This window comes from Dryobates pubescens, chromosome 33 (genome assembly GCF_014839835.1).
Source record: "Dryobates pubescens isolate bDryPub1 chromosome 33, bDryPub1.pri, whole genome shotgun sequence".
Classification (NCBI taxonomy): Eukaryota; Metazoa; Chordata; class Aves; order Piciformes; family Picidae; genus Dryobates; species Dryobates pubescens.
In genome coordinates, this window is record NC_071644.1 from 4212518 (window position 1) to 4229923 (window position 17406).

The 17406-nt window shown below is 40.6% G+C and overlaps 1 protein-coding gene across 1 annotated transcript in view; it reads right to left on the minus strand.

Moving 5' to 3' along the window:
• VPS13D (vacuolar protein sorting 13 homolog D) overlaps window positions 1–17406 on the minus strand; it is a 96461-nt gene that overhangs the window by 65299 nt on the left and 13756 nt on the right. Inside the window, exons 19-30 of the mRNA XM_054175784.1 lie at window positions 14792–17008; window positions 14439–14590; window positions 12582–13616; window positions 11829–11919; window positions 11154–11280; window positions 9737–9917; window positions 8598–8780; window positions 5869–6085; window positions 5193–5403; window positions 4887–5058; window positions 3067–3179; window positions 2335–2544 (exon numbers count right to left, since the gene is read on the minus strand). Of these exons, the coding sequence (XP_054031759.1) occupies window positions 2335–2544; window positions 3067–3179; window positions 4887–5058; window positions 5193–5403; window positions 5869–6085; window positions 8598–8780; window positions 9737–9917; window positions 11154–11280; window positions 11829–11919; window positions 12582–13616; window positions 14439–14590; window positions 14792–17008 (4909 nt within the window). The remainder of the gene's footprint in view (window positions 1–2334; window positions 2545–3066; window positions 3180–4886; window positions 5059–5192; window positions 5404–5868; window positions 6086–8597; window positions 8781–9736; window positions 9918–11153; window positions 11281–11828; window positions 11920–12581; window positions 13617–14438; window positions 14591–14791; window positions 17009–17406) is intronic.

Here is a 17406-nt window from a genome sequence, read left to right on the forward strand (position 1 = left end):
CACCCACAGATCTTGACTGCATGGATTCTAAGCTGTAATGGACAAATGAAAAAGCTATGTAAGAAGTAGTTACCTTATATAAAAGCTCCTTCAATACATTCACAATATTCATACTGATTTGCAAAGACTCCAGTTTTGAAACTGATCCTTTTACAATGATTTTACATCTCCTTGGCATCACACCCAACGTGCTGCGTGTGAAACTTCAACCTGGTTCCACACCCCTCTAAAAGATCAGCCAGCCAGTGTGTTTCCTCTCACACCCTGACAGCATTTTGCAGCACAGGAAGCTCCTCTCTCATTCAGAAAAATTGCCAGCCTTCCCCAACTTTCAGCATCACATTTCAAGTGTCTGCCTTTGTGGGCTAAAAGGGATCTGGAATCCCAATTATATCTGGTCACGCTAACTGGAAAATAATTTAAGTGCTTAAATACCATGAAAGAATTTTATATCCGATACATTCTGAACTATAAATGCTCTGAAGAGCTGTGATTCCTTTGTGAGAAGCAGCCTGTCTGCAACACTTCCAACTGTAAAAAGCTTTTAACTCTTCCTGGCTCTCAAAGACACTTCCATAAGGCACGAGCCAGTACAACACTACCACTGAGCTCTGCAAAAGCTTACATCTAGTGCCAAGGATGCTCTCACCAGTCAAAATCTAACACATGCTTATGTGGCTAAAGTGCTTATGTGGCACAGCAGTTGGGAAGAAAGTTCCTCAAACCTCCACTGCTGAAGCAGATGAGGATTTACTGTGCAAACCAACCTCCAATCTGGGCAGACACTGGAGCAACAACTAGCTAGATGAAAATGATTATTTATGGGGCTTTTTGGGTACATCTCATAGCGTTCTAGTTTCATTCAAAACAAAATCTTCGTGTCTTTCTAAATATAAACTTAAGTTCTTAAAACAATCATTCCAATATTTACAACAGATTTCCTTCAACTGCCTGAAGTTTGTTTTGTTGGGTTTTACAAACAAACGTCTTCAAGATTTTCTTCTGAACCACAACAGTCCACTGATTTCCCCCTGCCCCCCACATTACTCCTACTGCCTTCAGAAGACATGACACTTAGAGACAGAAAGCTGAGTTTGGTCAGGGAGCTTGATTCAGAGTGAAAGCAAGATCTCTAGTCATCTCACTTCACCCTCGTTTTTGTTAGCTAACATCCCCCAGTGAAACACCATGCTGAAACAGGTGAATAGTATCGTAGTATCAGTCAGGGTTGGTAGGGACCACAAGGATCATCTAGTTCCAAGCCCCCTGCCATGGGCAGGGACACCCCAAATATTGACATTTTATTTTATATTCCTGGTTTCAATATGAAATTTGAACAGAACAGACAACCACTCTGATGCCTTTAAGGATTTCAAGAGAGTGGGATAAAGAAAACCAAAGAGGGTAGGCTACAACACAGGAGAGAATGCAGTGATTGCCTGTTTAAGGTACCATTTCTGTACTTGACTGTCTGAGGCAAGTGTGACACCTGCTGGAACACAGCTTTTGCACAACATACAGTACAAATTACATCATCCAGTCTGATGCACACATCCAAATGTATGGCCAGACTTAGCAAGCTTCAAGCACTACTGACTTTGGCAGGCCACAGCTTCATCTGATTAATTACAAACCTAAATTTTATTGCAGTGAGGAGGAAAACAAAATAAAATCCAACAACCTTCAGTTCCCAGATTCACAGGCTGCATTAGGTTGGAAGAGATCCTCAATAGTTATGTTGTTCAATCCTCCTCCACTCAGCACCTCCACTAGAGCAGGCTGCTCAGGGCCACATCAAGTCTGCCCTTGAATGTCTCCACAGACAGGCCCTCAACTGCATCTCTGGGCAACCTGTTCCAGTATTTCACCGCTCTCATTGTGCAGAACTTCCTCCTGATGTCCAACCTAAATCTGCCCTGCTCCAGTTTTGGACTATTGCTTCTCATCCTATGGCTACAAGCCCATAAACAGTCACTCCCTAGCCTTCCTATAGGTCCCCTCCAGATACTGAAATGGGGTTTTAAGGTCTCCCCACAGCCTTCTCTTCTCCAGGCTGCACAGTCCCAACTCTCTCAGGCTGTACCCATAGCAGAGGTGCTCCAGTGCTTTGATCATCTTTGTGGCCTCCTCTGGACTCACTCCATCAGGTTCACATCTCTCTTGTATTAGGGGTCAAATTAATTAATAATTAACTATTAAGTACTACTGACCACCCAGAAAATGTCTTTAGATACAATGTCAGTAATTTTATCCACATTAATAGCAGCTGGATTAAAGCCATTGAGTATGTCATTATGAAGAACAATCCAACAAATAAATCCCAGAATTACCAACCTGAAGTGTAATTCAATCTGGATGGCTCCTGGACTACTGGTATTCTTTGATGACTGAAAAATGCAGTTGAACACATTAGGTGTGCCTGCAGTAGACTTCTGTGCAGCATAACGCGTGTCAAACGCCATCATGGAATGAGAAACCAAATTGACAGACTTTGTTCCATTTGAAGAGCTTTCAAAAAGCAACTTGGATTTCTTGAAATCAAACCTAGGAGAATAAAAAGCAAAACAATGCAGTTAAGAGTCTTGGAGGTTCATTTATTTCTCAAAGTCACTCCCAGGGTGTATTGCTGTTAGCTTTTCTTTATTTTCTAGACCAGCTATAAACACATCTCATGTCACAGAGACAGGAAGTAGATCTATACTCTATGCAGTAATATTTGCCACTCATACAGAGCCTTCTGGATTAAAAAAAACCCCAAACAACAGAAAACAGAGCAGCAGTTGGGTTTTTAAGCTTATCTGTCAATATTTTCTTAATTAGAACAGCATTTGTTTTGGGCAAGCCAACTGATGACTGAACTGTGATTTCAAGGACAACTTGAAAGACACAGATGCTATCTTTTGAACAATGTCATTCCTTTTCATTCCTCAGGTCAGCTGAAGCTATCAATTTGGATTCTAATTAAGAAATTCTATTTCATTACATTATTGAAGCATAATTTCATGCATTATGGTAATTCCAGATGAAGAGAGCATTTAAAATTCAGTATCAAAACAAAATTCTTACCTGGCTAAAGAGCTGCATCCTTCTTTTCCTTTAGGATCCATCAGTTCCAGACTCACATTCACCATGTCAATGAGGAATGACATAGAAGTATACACTTCTCCACTCAAAACTGTCTGGAAGTGGAAAACACCAACATCATTTTTTAAGAGCATCCCCTTCACTTTCCTTCTTGAATTAAATTTTGTTATTTCAGGCAAATGCAAAGAACTACTTCAAAGAGTTTCATTAACCATTGTTGGGGAAAGGTTACATTTCACAACAGTGCAGCCTTCAGTTTGAAAAATGGCTATTAACCCATTTTCCCACTGTGTCCTACAGTTTCCTTGTTCTTAAGCAAAAAGTCACTGTCGTCATCTCCCCCCAAAAAACCCTAAGAGACAATACTTTCAAACTGTCTCAGGCACCTTCATTACTAAATCAGATTTATAATTCCTGCAGTATTTTCCTTTTCTTAAGTTCACAGAATCATTAGATTGGCTTAGGTTGGAAGGGACCTTGGAGATCATCTACTCCAACCTCCCTGCCATGACCAAAAACCCCTCACGACTCGACTGCTGCTCAAGGCCTCATTCAGCCTGGTCTTGAACAACCCCAGGGAGAGCACACCCACAACCTCCCTGGGTAGCCTATTCGAACATCTCACTACCCTCATACTGAAGAAAACTTCTTCAGATCCAGTCTAACCCTGTCAGCTTCGAACCATTCACCCTTGCCCCATTGCTGGAAACCCTTATGAAAAGTCCCTCTGCAGCCTTCCTGTAGGATCCCTTCAGGTATTGGAAGGCAGCTCTAAGGTCCCCCTGTAATCTTCTCTAAGATGAACAACCCCAGCTCCCTCAGTTTTAGGTGGAAAGCCTGGCATGAAGAGCAGATTTTTATTAGGAGAATTTTACCCATTCTTTCCTCTCTTTAAAAGGACTTCTCGATAGCTCCTAGTGATTTTTCCTGTCATGGTGGTAACATTTGCTTCTCAAGCGAAGACTACAGTCATGCAACATAGACACTGCTTAGAAGCTCCACAAGATCAAGAGGAAACATGCTGTTTAACAGCTTCCATTCCCAGTAACAAGGATAAATATTGATTATTTCCAGGTGCTGCCCACACTTCCTGAAGGAATAGGATTTGCCACAGCCAAATAGGCGATACTTGAGAAGCTGCTCCCAAACATCAAAAAGGCTAAGCTCTGCTGTAAAGCTTTTATGACTGAAATTCTGCTCTCAGATTTGGAAGGCAAGAAGAGGGTTTTTAACAAAAATCAATACACATTCCACAATCTCATCAAGCATTTAGGAATGTCACAGACACCAGAGGAAAGGAATTGTCACCCTGCATGTGATTACAGAATAACCTTCAAAGTCCCTCCAGAAAGTTCCATTCAAATGGAAAAATCTTAAGCTTGTTAGTGTACCACTGATCTACTGCAACAGCAGCTCAGCCTCAGTAGTTTCCATAGATTTGGTAACTTTTTATCCACCAATATACTTCAGCAGACCTAAACCAAACTGGCAAATACAAGCACTGCTGCTTCTCAGGATTAGAATTTCAGAAACATGAAGCAATCCTAAGAGCAAACCACATCTGAAAGGGCAAACCTGAATTCACAGGAGTACTGACAGACAAAAGGGTTCCTTTGTTGGCTATCTATGATTCTACTGTATGATTTTGTGATTCTGCCTACCTAATTTTTGGTTTTTAAATGCTCTTTTTTTTTCAAGTCTACCAGCCCACCCGGCAGGCTCTGAAACAATAAAGAGATATTTGGGATAATCAGCCAAAACCCCAGAGATTTTGAGACAGAATCACATCAAGTTCCTCTTACATGAATTCTTGGATCCTGCAAATCATAAGGCCGCATGAACTCTTCTACAGGCTCTCCCAGGTTGTTCTCCAGCAGTCCACGGATCAGTTTGTACTTGTTCAAGTCCAGAGAGCAATGGACTGATGACAGATTGCCATGGATGGAGATGTCTGCAACTGCATGACTTAGCTCTCTGCAACAGAGGAAATGTCTCAGTATTTCAAGGTGCTGTTACAAAGCAGGAAATATTTTTAAGAGGCAGTAAAGGCATCTAAACCACTGAGTTTAGACTGACAACACAAAGTGGCTGTGTTCAGATAAACTCACTTGTCTAAGTTTCTCTCTACTTGTAACTTCAGTCTGAAAGGTTCTGTTAGCAGGCTTCCTCCTGTCTGCCTCACAAAGTAGGATGGAAAGCTCAAGTCCGCACTTGCGTCTCCTGCAGCCTTTGAATAATCTCTCTGGTATCTTTCTGCAGCAAATATGTCCATGTCCTGCAGATCAACCACAATGCAGTCTAAGAGGCAGATGTGATCCTCTGCAAGTGCACGGGAGACAACACAGTAAGGAAGAAGAAAAAATCCATATGAAACATAAAAAAGAAACAGTTTCTCCTGAAGTTATTCTCACTTTCATTTATTTTTTTGTTCACACTCATCAATATCTGTAACTACCAGGTACTGATGATATTGAGTTGCAAGGTAAGTATGAACTCTTAATTAAACAGTCCAACTACACTTCCTATGTGCCTGAAACAGGAATCTCAAAACATGCCCAAACTGTAGAACTCTTCTTCCATCACCTGAACTATAATTCCTTACCCCTCCAAGTCACAAAAATCAACCTTGAAAACTAAGAAGTTATTTCTTTTTAAATCTACAGTCTTTAGACCCAGAGCCACACTCTTTTAGAATCACAGATAAAAGATACAAGCAAAATTGCACTGCACTGTTTTACAAGCAAAAAGAAATCCTTTATGGGGTTTCTTCTATTTGTCACACACCTGGGCTGTCAGGGTTTGGCAGGATAGGCAGCTTTGGCTGTTGCCCTTGTTGCTTAGTTGATGTGCTCAGCACAGGCTCACTCTTCAGCTTAGAAATGTTTGCTCCTGGTGATTTTTTCATGAACAATCCTTCTGTCACTGCTTTTGATTCATCAGCACTTGATTTCTTCATGCTGTGTTTTGGGGTTCCCAAAGGAGATGAAAATTGAACTGAATCCTGCTAATGAATGGAAAGTATTTTATAATTAACACTAGATTTTTTAATTTCAATCCTAAGGAATCAATACACCAAGGCTCAAGCTGCAAGAAATTCCAGTCAAAAACCCCAAGTATTTTATTTGAATGCCAGTATCTTTTGCTGTAGAAAGACAGCCAAACTCTTTTCTTATGACCTTAACAGCAGGCTAAAATATTTTATTTAATATAGAATCACAGAATTTCAGGGGCTGGAATGGACCTCTAAAGATCATCCAGTCCAACCCTCAAAGTTTATTTCAGCAGTGTTTTCAAAAAGCTGTAAAATCTTTTCAATGAGAACTGATCTAAAAACAGTGGGGTTTGCTCAAAACAAAAGAAACCCCACATGTAAATTTAATTAATCCAAAACAGAGGGGTAAGACTCTCAAGGCACCCAGCATTTCTGTAGAATAAGCATTGTTAAATATTTAAAGCTGCTTTTCAGATCATCCTCAGGTGATGAAAACAACAGATGCCATTATTTCTGCAAGACCATATCAGCAACGTAATGCTTTATTAGAGCATGGGAACAAATGCCTCTATGCAGGAATTTCTCACTCTATGCATTTCCAACACTTCAGTCATTGTACCAAAATGTGCCTCAAAACTTTTTCTACAGTAGCTAAGAATAAATCCCTGCTCTTATTGTTAAAATTCCCACAAGTGAAAAAAGAAAAGTTCAGCTATACTGATGAGTAAGATTTTAGATGTTTCCCATTCACCACCTGTCCAGTGGAAATCTCAGGAGCTTTTCCACCTTCATGACACTGTCTAGCATCAAAAACCTGCAAAGGGTAGGAGTTCACTAGCAAAATAGTCACATCAATTTAGGATTTTATTCTCCCAAATACATATGCCTGGGGGAAGAGGTTTATGCACTACCTTTACACCCTGAAGCCAATTTCAGGGATCAATTATTCTGGCCTGATATAAATTTATTAACCTTGTGTTTCAATTTTACTCAGCTTCACATGCCCCAGCAGATTACAATGCCGTGCCTTCAGTGAGCCACTTGCCCCTCTCTCTGGAATTGTTCACTTCACCTGTGACTGCAGGGCTGTTACTTCATTTCCCACCTTCTTTCTGAATCCAGCTTTCAATGTCACCACAGACTTTCCTTTCTGCTATTAATCACTAATCTTACTTGCCTCACGTGGATTTAAAATATTGTTCATTGGACAGAAAAAAAAAATCATTGCAGCTGCAATCAAGGCTTTTAAGATGAAAAATTGGAAAATATTAACATTTCACTTTATAAAAACAAGACTGAAAAGTACATGCAAAGAAAGACCATCCCATCATCTATAAATCTACCAATTGATGCAATAAATCCCAATCACCAGCACCTCAGACATGCATAAAGGGCACACCACCACAAACTTCAATTCAATTCTCACAGAATTCAGCAGTCTTTAGAAGAGGATCAGAATTTTTAACGGATAAAGGAACTTCTGAAGGGCTAAATTCCACAAGTTTCCCTTTTTTTACAAGAATGAGGAGCACCTGAACACTACTGCATAGATGTGAAATACCTCCAATAAAACTGGATCCTTGTATGCACTGCCTTGCAAAATCCGATCCTCAAAAATAAACAGGACAGAGAAAAAAAAAATGAAAACACCACCAAAAAACTCCCCAAACCCCACCTGACCCCACTTCAACCCCCACATTTCTGCAGGGCTACAATAACACAGGATTTTTAAGTTGAAATAAAATTACCATGGACACATCCTTTAACTTCTAACAGTAATTTAGGGATTCTAACACTTGCAAACCTCTCAATACATCAACACGCTGCAGTCCAGAAGACAGCTCAGTATTACAGTCCAACACTGCCTCACTGTTAAAGACACTGCTAGATGGAAATCAGGGGGAGGCAGCAGACACACCACAAAACTGCTGCAGCACTTAGTCCACGTCATGTCCACCCCCCCAGTTAAAACAAGATTAGAGGGTTCTCAGAACAACTACCCTTTCTGAGGTGATCCAAGAGGATCTTCCTTACCCTGATTTGGAGGCCACGTCTCTCAACAGCAACACTACTCCCTGCCCTGTGCGCAGCCTTAAGTTCAAGCATTCACCAGAAACCTTTAACTAGGTTTCACCTAATCAAATCAACTACAAACACTTGGCTAAGAGCAGAAAACACCACCACCAACAAAAAATCCATGAGGGCTAGCTGGAAATCCATTAAGCAATCAAGCTCAGGTGTGCATCCAGCTGGGTCCTGCCTCCTGCCAAGACCAGTTCTAGCAAGTTCCACAGAGCAATTTCCCCCAGGTGCAGGTGCAACAGGGAGCAGCTGGGTACAATCAGCTGCAGGCCAGACACCCAGGACTGCCCAGCCCACTGGAAGAGACTGTTTTACTATTAGCAGTACAAAGTGTATGTGCAAAGTAAAATGTAAGGATCATTTCCAGTTTTGCTATGAAATAAATTGTGTAAGAACCAGAAAACCCAGCAGCTGCTACATTAAGAAGTGATGTCCTTACCTTGTTTTTTAATGAAAAAGTGCCTGGCATTCCTGCAAACAGGAATCTGTTCTTCACTTTCAGCTTTCCCAGATTAGCTACAATAAGGCTATTGGACTTGGAGCTTTCAGGGATAAGCAGAACAGGAGCACCAGCCTCTATATCAAGAAGAACTCGGGAAGCTCTCTGTGCTTTATCTCTTACCTGGGAAGAGCAAAAATTCATTAAAAACACCATCCAGCAAGGGGATGATTACCTCACACTGATCAGTACTGAATTCAGGAACACAGCAACACTGTTCCTTCACTTAAACATTAAGCTGTGGTAAAATTTTATACTAAAGAACTCAATCTGTTGTTTTGGGCAGGAACCAAAGGCCAGATAAAACAGGATGGAACCAGAACACTCCTGTGCACCAGGGGCAGTCAGCAGGAATGAAGCAAACTGTCACCACATATCTGAGATTTATAACAGACACTACCCAGCTCTACACTTGAAATAAAGACCACTTAGGAAAATATTTCCAAAAGGAAAAGATATGAATTTAAACCAGATGTTTCAAAATCAGGTTCAAAGTTCCTGATGGACAATGAAGATTTTTAATATAAGCAAGTAATAACTGTCTTCCAATTATGAGAAAGGACTTCTTACACAAGACTGTTACTATTAACTGTTATTAATCCCTCCTTTACTAGGTTTTGTACAGAACAGGCTATGACTGTCATGATTATTTATATATTCTATCAAGCAGAAGTTCAGAATATGATTTTCAGTCTACCAACCATCATAATTGATCAAAGACCTGTGTAGAACAGAAGGACTTCTCACTTGGTTCTCCTTAGAACTACCTGGTGAGCACTGGAAAAAAAGGCAAGATAAAATGCAGAGCCCTTTTTGTCCAGCATCACAAAGACAAGAAAACCCCTGTATCGGTGCATATTGCAGGATCCAAGTGCCAAAGTTTTAAGTAATGGGCAAATTTGGTATTCTACACTTCCAAATAGAAGCAGAAAGGTCCTAAAATGCCTTCCAGGTACGGTGATCTCCAATCAGAACTCTGAAACCTCCCCTCATTGCAACTCGCTGATTTAGTAGATTTTATACTGCATTTCAATTTGCACAAACAAGCTAAAAAAGCACAGACAAAACCCCACACATACTGTTTGTCCTTCAATGGCTGCTCTTTGTCGCCCCAAGACATCCTGAAGCTGAGTGAAATGTTGGATGAAAGACACCACCTCTGCCTGGAAGCGCTGGGTGTGCACGTACTGAACAGATGCCATCCGCAGGGTGACACGCATGTCACACTCCCTCTGCAGCAAGGGGTCTGGCCTCCCGTATCTGGGATAAAGGTTGAAAGTAACATTGGGCTATTTGAGCTCACTGTACACATAGAGATATTAATTTTTTGCAGTCAAAATTATAATATAGAGGATTTAAACAATGTTCACAGTATAGAATTAAAACTGTTTTGATGCCATATATTAGAAACTGGTTTTATAGTCATTATGTCTAAGTTAACAGAGACATCTTTGGTGATTTTACGTGTCTCAATAGTGGCTTATAAGAGAAGCACTCTGCTGCATGACAGTATGTAGACTCAACTCTGAATCACTGTGCTGCTACCTTCAAAATTAATTCCATAACATTACTTGGATAATTCCTAATTAATTCCAGTGGGTGGAAGAGTAGGTGGAAACCCATCAAATATCACAGGGTAGGAGCTATTGGTGGAAAACAGTCAAACTTCACACAAAGCAGAACTTCATGAGTACACAAAAGCAAACCCTTAATTCCAAAGTTAAGGAGCAAGGGAGAATATTTCATCAGTTAAAAATAATTACTGTTCTATCTAGGAATAAACTATTAGGCTGGATGTTAGGAAGAAGTTCGTCATAGAAAGAACGATTGGCCCTTGGAATGTGCGGCCCAGGGAGGTGGTGGAGTCACCATCGCTGGAGGTGTTTGGGAAGAGACTGGATGGGGTGCTTGGTGCCATGGTTTAGTTGATTAGATAGTGTTGGATGACAGCTTGGACTCAATGATCTCAAAGGTCTTTTCCAACCTGGTTAATTCTATTCTATTCTACTCCCTGTAAATATTTCCAGAAACACCATTAAAGGGAAATAAAAACCTATTTTCTCCATATGCCATGTACATTGCAGGACAAAGAATGGCTTAGGTTGGAAAGGACCTCAGAGATCATCTACTCCAATTTGCCTGCAATGGGAGGGAAGGCCCCTCAACTAGACTTGTTTGCCCAAGGCCTCACCCAACCTGGCCTTGAACACCTCCAGGAAAGGGAACATCCACAACCACTCTGGGCAACCTATTCCAAAGTCTCACCACACTCATAATGAAGAACTTCCTGAGATTCAGGCTAAATCAACTCTCCCTCAGCTTAAAACCATTAAGGTTATGACTGAAAATATTCAGAGACTCATTTAATTCCCAAGCATTCAAAGTAGAATTATGAAGGCCTGACAGTTGTGGGTTTGGGGTCTGTTTGGGTTTTGGTTTGGGTTTTTTTTTGGGGGGTGGGGTTAATATAAAGCAATAAGAAGCAAAAATTCATACTTATAGATTTGGAAAATGAGTGCTTCTTCACCGCTCGTAGTGAAACGCTCTCTGTAGAATTCTCCATGAGCTGTAAGATCACTCAGGGACAGACTTCCAATACTTCCTTGCAGGGCTAAATCTCCCTCTGCAAAATCAAAGACGGACAATCAGCATCCTCAAACACAGATAAGTTACTGAAGCCCTAAAGTCTCTATTAGTGGGGAAACTTCATTACAAGTAATTAAATAAATCACATTCAATTACATTTTCAACTTCATGTTGGAAGCAAATCACATTTTTCTGCTACAAAGATTGGACTAATCCAAACATAACCCTATGCTTTACATACATCATATGATCACACCACTCTGACTTGAGAAAACTTGGCTCTTTTTCTCTCTCTACATCAGTAACAGACACCACTGTTCTGCTGTGTAAAAAAGAAGCATTAAAATCCTAGCCAATCTCAGCTCAAATGATCAAGGGTTTGACAACTGGGAGGGATGCAACAATTTAAAATCAAGCCTGAAAACACAGAGGATGAAGAGGTGGGAAAAGAAAGTGCATCTTGCCCAGGAACAAACACACAAAAATACCAATCAGCACCAAAAAAAAGCATTTCAAATCACAACTCCAATGCACACCTCCTGCTATTTTAAGCTGCATACAACCTCAGCTCTCCAAGCTACTCACCAATCAATTCCAAGTGAGCTGCAAGTTTTGACACACTGGCTTTAGCAAGCTCACTAGTTGTCTTATTCAGTACTAATGATAAAGAATGGACCTAGGCGAACAAAAAGGAAAGGTTGGTATTAAACAACATCGTGGAACATCTTGTTATTTGTTTTTTTCAAGACAATTATACTTGGCAAACAAGAATTATCTGACTGGGAGACACTGGAGGAAAGTAACCTTTTTACCTCCATGTTTGCACATTACAAGTCTCCCAAGCAACTCAGAATGATCAGGTCATAAACAAATCCTAGCACTGTTACCTTCACCCTTTTCTCCCTCAAGACTTGTCATGTCTAGACTGCAGGGCAAAGACTACAAATACATACACAAGATCTACACTTCCCATAGACTCTCAGGCACACAACTCAATAGATGGGGCTGGGGGCAGGGAGAGCATAACAAACTCTATCCGTGAGACCTCCACTGGGTGAACATTGAACATTTCACTGCGGTGTCCCTCAAGTGCCACCCATGTGGCCAGGGAGCATGACAGAACAGGGGAGCCAATCAGGTTTTTTTGCTATGTTTTGCTTTTCTGTACCTTCTGCTATTTTAAACTACACCTACACACACTTCAAACCTACTGTTTCTGACTTGATGTACATTCTCCACTAAAATATGAAACATTTGATTTAAATGTCACCTTAAGTCTCTATAAACCAGACGTTTTATGACAGACAATCCAGTGACTATTTTGCATCTCAAGTATACCTTCAGATCCAGTTTAGTGTTTACAGGCTCTTGGGCTTGAGAAGCTGACAAGGTATTTATTTCTGATTTGATTGTCTGCTGAGTATCTTCAGGTTGCAGCTTCATAGCATGGTTATCAGCAGTGGATCCAATCCCAAAGAAATCCAGTATCACTACCCAAGTTTGCAAAGTTATTAAGACATCTAGGCAATTAAAATCAACATCTACACTACGGTTAATTTTGTTATAGCGAGAAGAAAATTCAGGATGTTTCCTATCCACTAGAAATATATTGATATGAACTAAGGAATCATCAAAGTTACTTTTTCCACAGGGCAACTTGGATCTGTCTGCTGTTGGAGAAGGAGGTGGAGTCAGAGGATACTCAGAATCTGCATCTTCTTTTGGCTTCTTACGGGAGGCACAAACTGGTCTTTGGTATAGCTGAAAGACATTAGGTGCTTCTTCCATATGGGAAGGCAGGGAACGTGGCATATCTGGGTATTCTACATTGGATACTGAGGGACAGGACTGTGAAAGATATTCCTTGTGAGCTAAGCTGGATGGTTTGGGTGCTCCACGGGACACCATGAGGTTCTTATACATGGAGTCTGGGTTTTTTTCCAGAAGATCTTCCATCAGCAGGGAACGCAAGGCAATCTGAATGGACAAAGTCTGAGGATGATCTTTGGCAAACTCAACGTCAAAATCCTGAAACTTAAGGCTGACAAGGCCTTGTGCACCAAGTGTAAGATCACCACTTAACTGAACCTGGAGCTCTGAGATATGAAAGTTTGCTTGAATCTGAGTAAAAGATTTTGTTTCCCTGATAGCTAATGACTTGTTTGGAGCAGTATTAAAACTAGAATGGCTGAATAAGCCATTTTCCTTCCATTCACTTGAGAATTCTGTGCCTGCACTATGAAGTGATGCTGATGGAGAGCTATGACGAGTTGAAGACACAGAAGCGGTTGGAAATTTGTTCAAGTCTTCATTGTAAACTAAATTATCCAGAGTCTGCAGGACTTGCTCATACACATGCTTTGCTAACACCACCTACAACGCAGGAAAGAAAAAAGAGAAACCATCATCCTGTCAGAGCTCCCTATACTAATAAAATCAGGACATATATTTTAAAATTCACAAGTGGAAAGACTGTGGAATTTCAAACCAGCCAAATTTTAAGTTTGTCCCCAAGTGAAAAATAATCCAGAACAAGGTTCAATGCAAGGTTGAAGCAAAACAGTTCTGTATTAGCTCTGTAAGATGTCACAATCTGGAAACATACACAACGGGATCCTAGAACAGGATCCCTTGTATTCCTAAGCAAAAAAGCATCCACACAGAGTTAGTTAAAAATAAGTCACCATAAGAGCTAGCCTTAATTCACTATGCTGAGATTATACAGTAACAGATGGAAAAAACATTCTACTTAGCCATCACTGCTTGACTCCTTAGCTTTAGAAGTTTCAGTTTCCTCTATTTACAATCTGCTCCTGCAGAGATTTTTTCAAGATAATGGCATTTGAATTCTTAATTTCTACTAGTACTACAAATAAAGATTCTTGCACAGTGGCACATTTCTTTTTCCTGCTGTGACAGACATCCAGGCTAAGTCAGACTAATTCATTAAGGTGTCTAAAATGCCCCCAGACATGTTTTGATCATTGTTATTACGTCAGACTCTCTCTTCTAACTACATATATAAGGATCTGATTTCTTAACTACCAACATGTTAAACCTGAAGTGCCACTTATCTTCTATGCAGAGAAGTACTTTTATGTACATAGATTCATTGACTGGTTTGGGTTGGAAGGGACCTTGCAGATCATCTAGTTCCAACCCACTTGGCATTGGGGTATAGAGTCAATGCTATACCTGAAGTGGGTTCACAAATTTCCCTTCAATCTTCATAATGCTTGATACTCCAAAATCTTCATTACTGAGAGGAAAAGTTACATCCAAATCTCTCTCTAGTGGTATCTTTTCCAACTGAAACTGGATGGTGGTGTTGTTCAGAATGTGGAAAGCTGTTGAAATAGAATTAAAACATTATCCTAAGTGAAATAAGGAGACTAGAAGTGGGTATAAATAAAATAACTTGCCCACTGCAGCATGTTTCAGGAGGATAGGTAAAACAGAATATCCAATCAGACCTGTGGGCAATACACTCTTTTAGTACCATCTACTATTCATGGTAAAATAATTAAAGAGTCCTCTGATTAACATACCATGGCCTTTATGTAATGATTCAAAGAAGTCATGACGAGTAAAATGAGATTCTTCCTGGCTACTAATACTAGCAGGACCTGAAGAATGCAGCCCATGAGCTATTTCACTCACAGGCTCCTTCTTGCTCGTAAATTGGCTGCTATTTAAAGAATACATTTTAATGTCCTTAATTTCAACTTGCAGTCTATCACTTGTAGATTCATCTTCTCCCGGTACAAAATTCTGAATAGATATTTGTCCCAGGTGACCTACAAGCAGTTCAGAGCTGCCAGGCTTCCGAGGTATTGAAACAATTGGGGATTCAATGTTCACATTTAATATAAGCTTTATAGTGTCAGTTTGGAGAGGCTGCGACCCCAACGCATAGCCTTCATTATCTTCTATGTTGGCAACATCTCGTGGTCGTGGCGTGGTATCAAACAAAGAGACCATCTCAGTGTACTCTGCAGTTTTAGTTGCCAAGACTGTAGTGACTTTTGAAGCTGCACTTTTCAGCATGCTGCGGAAATTCTCTTCCAGTTCATCCATTGATAAAGTCAGTTCTTTCAGAAATTTAGCTGAGTGGTTGTAGTGCAAGGAGGCCATCTTGAGGTTGAGAGAACACTCCTCTTTTGACTTTTCTGTGAAGGTGAAACTTAATGCATCTGGAAGGCTATTTCCATCATCAAGCCTAAAGAATAAAGACTCAAAGTAGTCATCACCAATGAGACCTTCATACCTTCCTGTATTCCCTATGCTGACAACATACTGGTTCTTAACACTATCTTGTGTTAGATCCATCAGGTGAAGGCATCCCAGAGAGCCATTTACATCCAGTTTACTACACATGGAGACATTGACTTTGGTGCCGCCAATACTGGCAGTTGCAATTTTTCTGCCATATTTTTCTCCATTTGTCATGCCAACTGTCCTGAGAAGGAGTATGTTTAACCAGTGAATATCAACTGCCACCTCTGTGTTCTGTACATAAGTAGACTGGAAGGTTTCCTGTTCCCTCCAGTCTCTTTCCAAGTCAGTTATTAAAGGCTGAGGACTAGAATCTTCTTTTTCCTTTGGGAAGGATTTCTGGAGAAATCCAATCAGTTCAACAATAGTTTCTGGATTAAGGATGATATCCAGGTTGTTCACCTGCACAGAGATCACCTGCAGACTGCTATCCAGATTCATCGACGGGCATTCTGCACTCACAAACTGATACTCCAATTTTATCAGGGACTCTTGATCTTTCCCACTGTTACCAGCTGAAGCATTTGGGGCTGTAGTGCATCTCTCTGTCAAACCCAATACATCAATGGGACGTGTCTCATGTGGCCCAGAAACTGGGGACTGAGCCCTGCTGTCTCGAAGACTTCCTGTTGGCACATCAAAACTCAGATTCTTATGAGAAGCCATCAAAAGGTCAAAATCTGTTCCATATGTTTGCATTGTATCAACCAGCAACAGACCATGAACAGTCAGGGACACTTCAGCATCATATGGCCTCTTCACAAAATGGGCATTGGTGCCAAAAACCTTGAGCACAGAGATATACCGTCCATTACTTTCCACACCCAGCTGCATGCAGTTGACTTTGAATTCAGCCAAAAGCAGCTGAGATTCAACAAGAACCTCCCTGGTGTGCTGCTCCAGCATTACAACGCTCTGAGTTAGGTTCATTACAGAATCATGCAAACTGCCAAGCTGCTCTACCCCTGCAAAAATCTTGTCCTTCCCTAAATGCAGGGCATCGGAAGGCTTTGCTTCAGATGTGCTTAGCTGTGTGCAACAGTTCTTCAGAGCTAGTATTTTGTCTTCATTGATATGAATTTTTAAGTCTGGCAGATTGCCAGACAAGACAGCTCCTGGGTACTTTGGGTCAGAGGTGTAGATCAACCTGCGCTCCAACTGCAGGTGAACGTTGAACTTTTCTACCACATGAGTTGGACCCACATCACTATCTTGAACATGTTTCCAGTTGTCCTTCACTCGGCCCACCATGATCTGAAGGTCCATAAATGAAAGTGTGTATGTCTCATACATCTTTTTACTCATCAAGTGTGCTTGCAGCTGCTCTTCACTTATTTCTACTCCAGTAAATTCAGGCATTTTGATGCCACTGCTAGTGTTAGATTCTCGTGGTGGAGTATTGGGAGGAGTTGCAAGCGGTGTTTTATATTCCTCATCACTCAAGTCATTGACTTCTGAAGAAACAGCATCTGCACTCCTTTTAGATTCTTCTGTGGATTAAAAAAAATAACAATAAACAAACAGACAGAAGTATCCTCCTCCCTCCCTAGACATTTCCCATCATTAACTGATCATCCTGTTTGAAGGAGTATTTTTTTAAACACAGAGTATATCAGCACTGGCTTGGCCTCCCCTCACTGTCAATTTTTCCTTCTCAAGAGGAAATTCACTAAACTTCCTTCACATGTATGCAGATGCCAGTCACAGTTTATTATAGAACCCATTAAAAGACACTATTGTCTCATTTTTAACCCAACTTTGATTACTACAAGATTTAATCAAGTAGTTAAAAAAATAAATCCATGACTCTGCCTTTGCAATTCTTTTGATCCTCAAATTACAGTGTGAAAATCTACACCTCTATAGGGGAGATAAGAGACATCTCTAC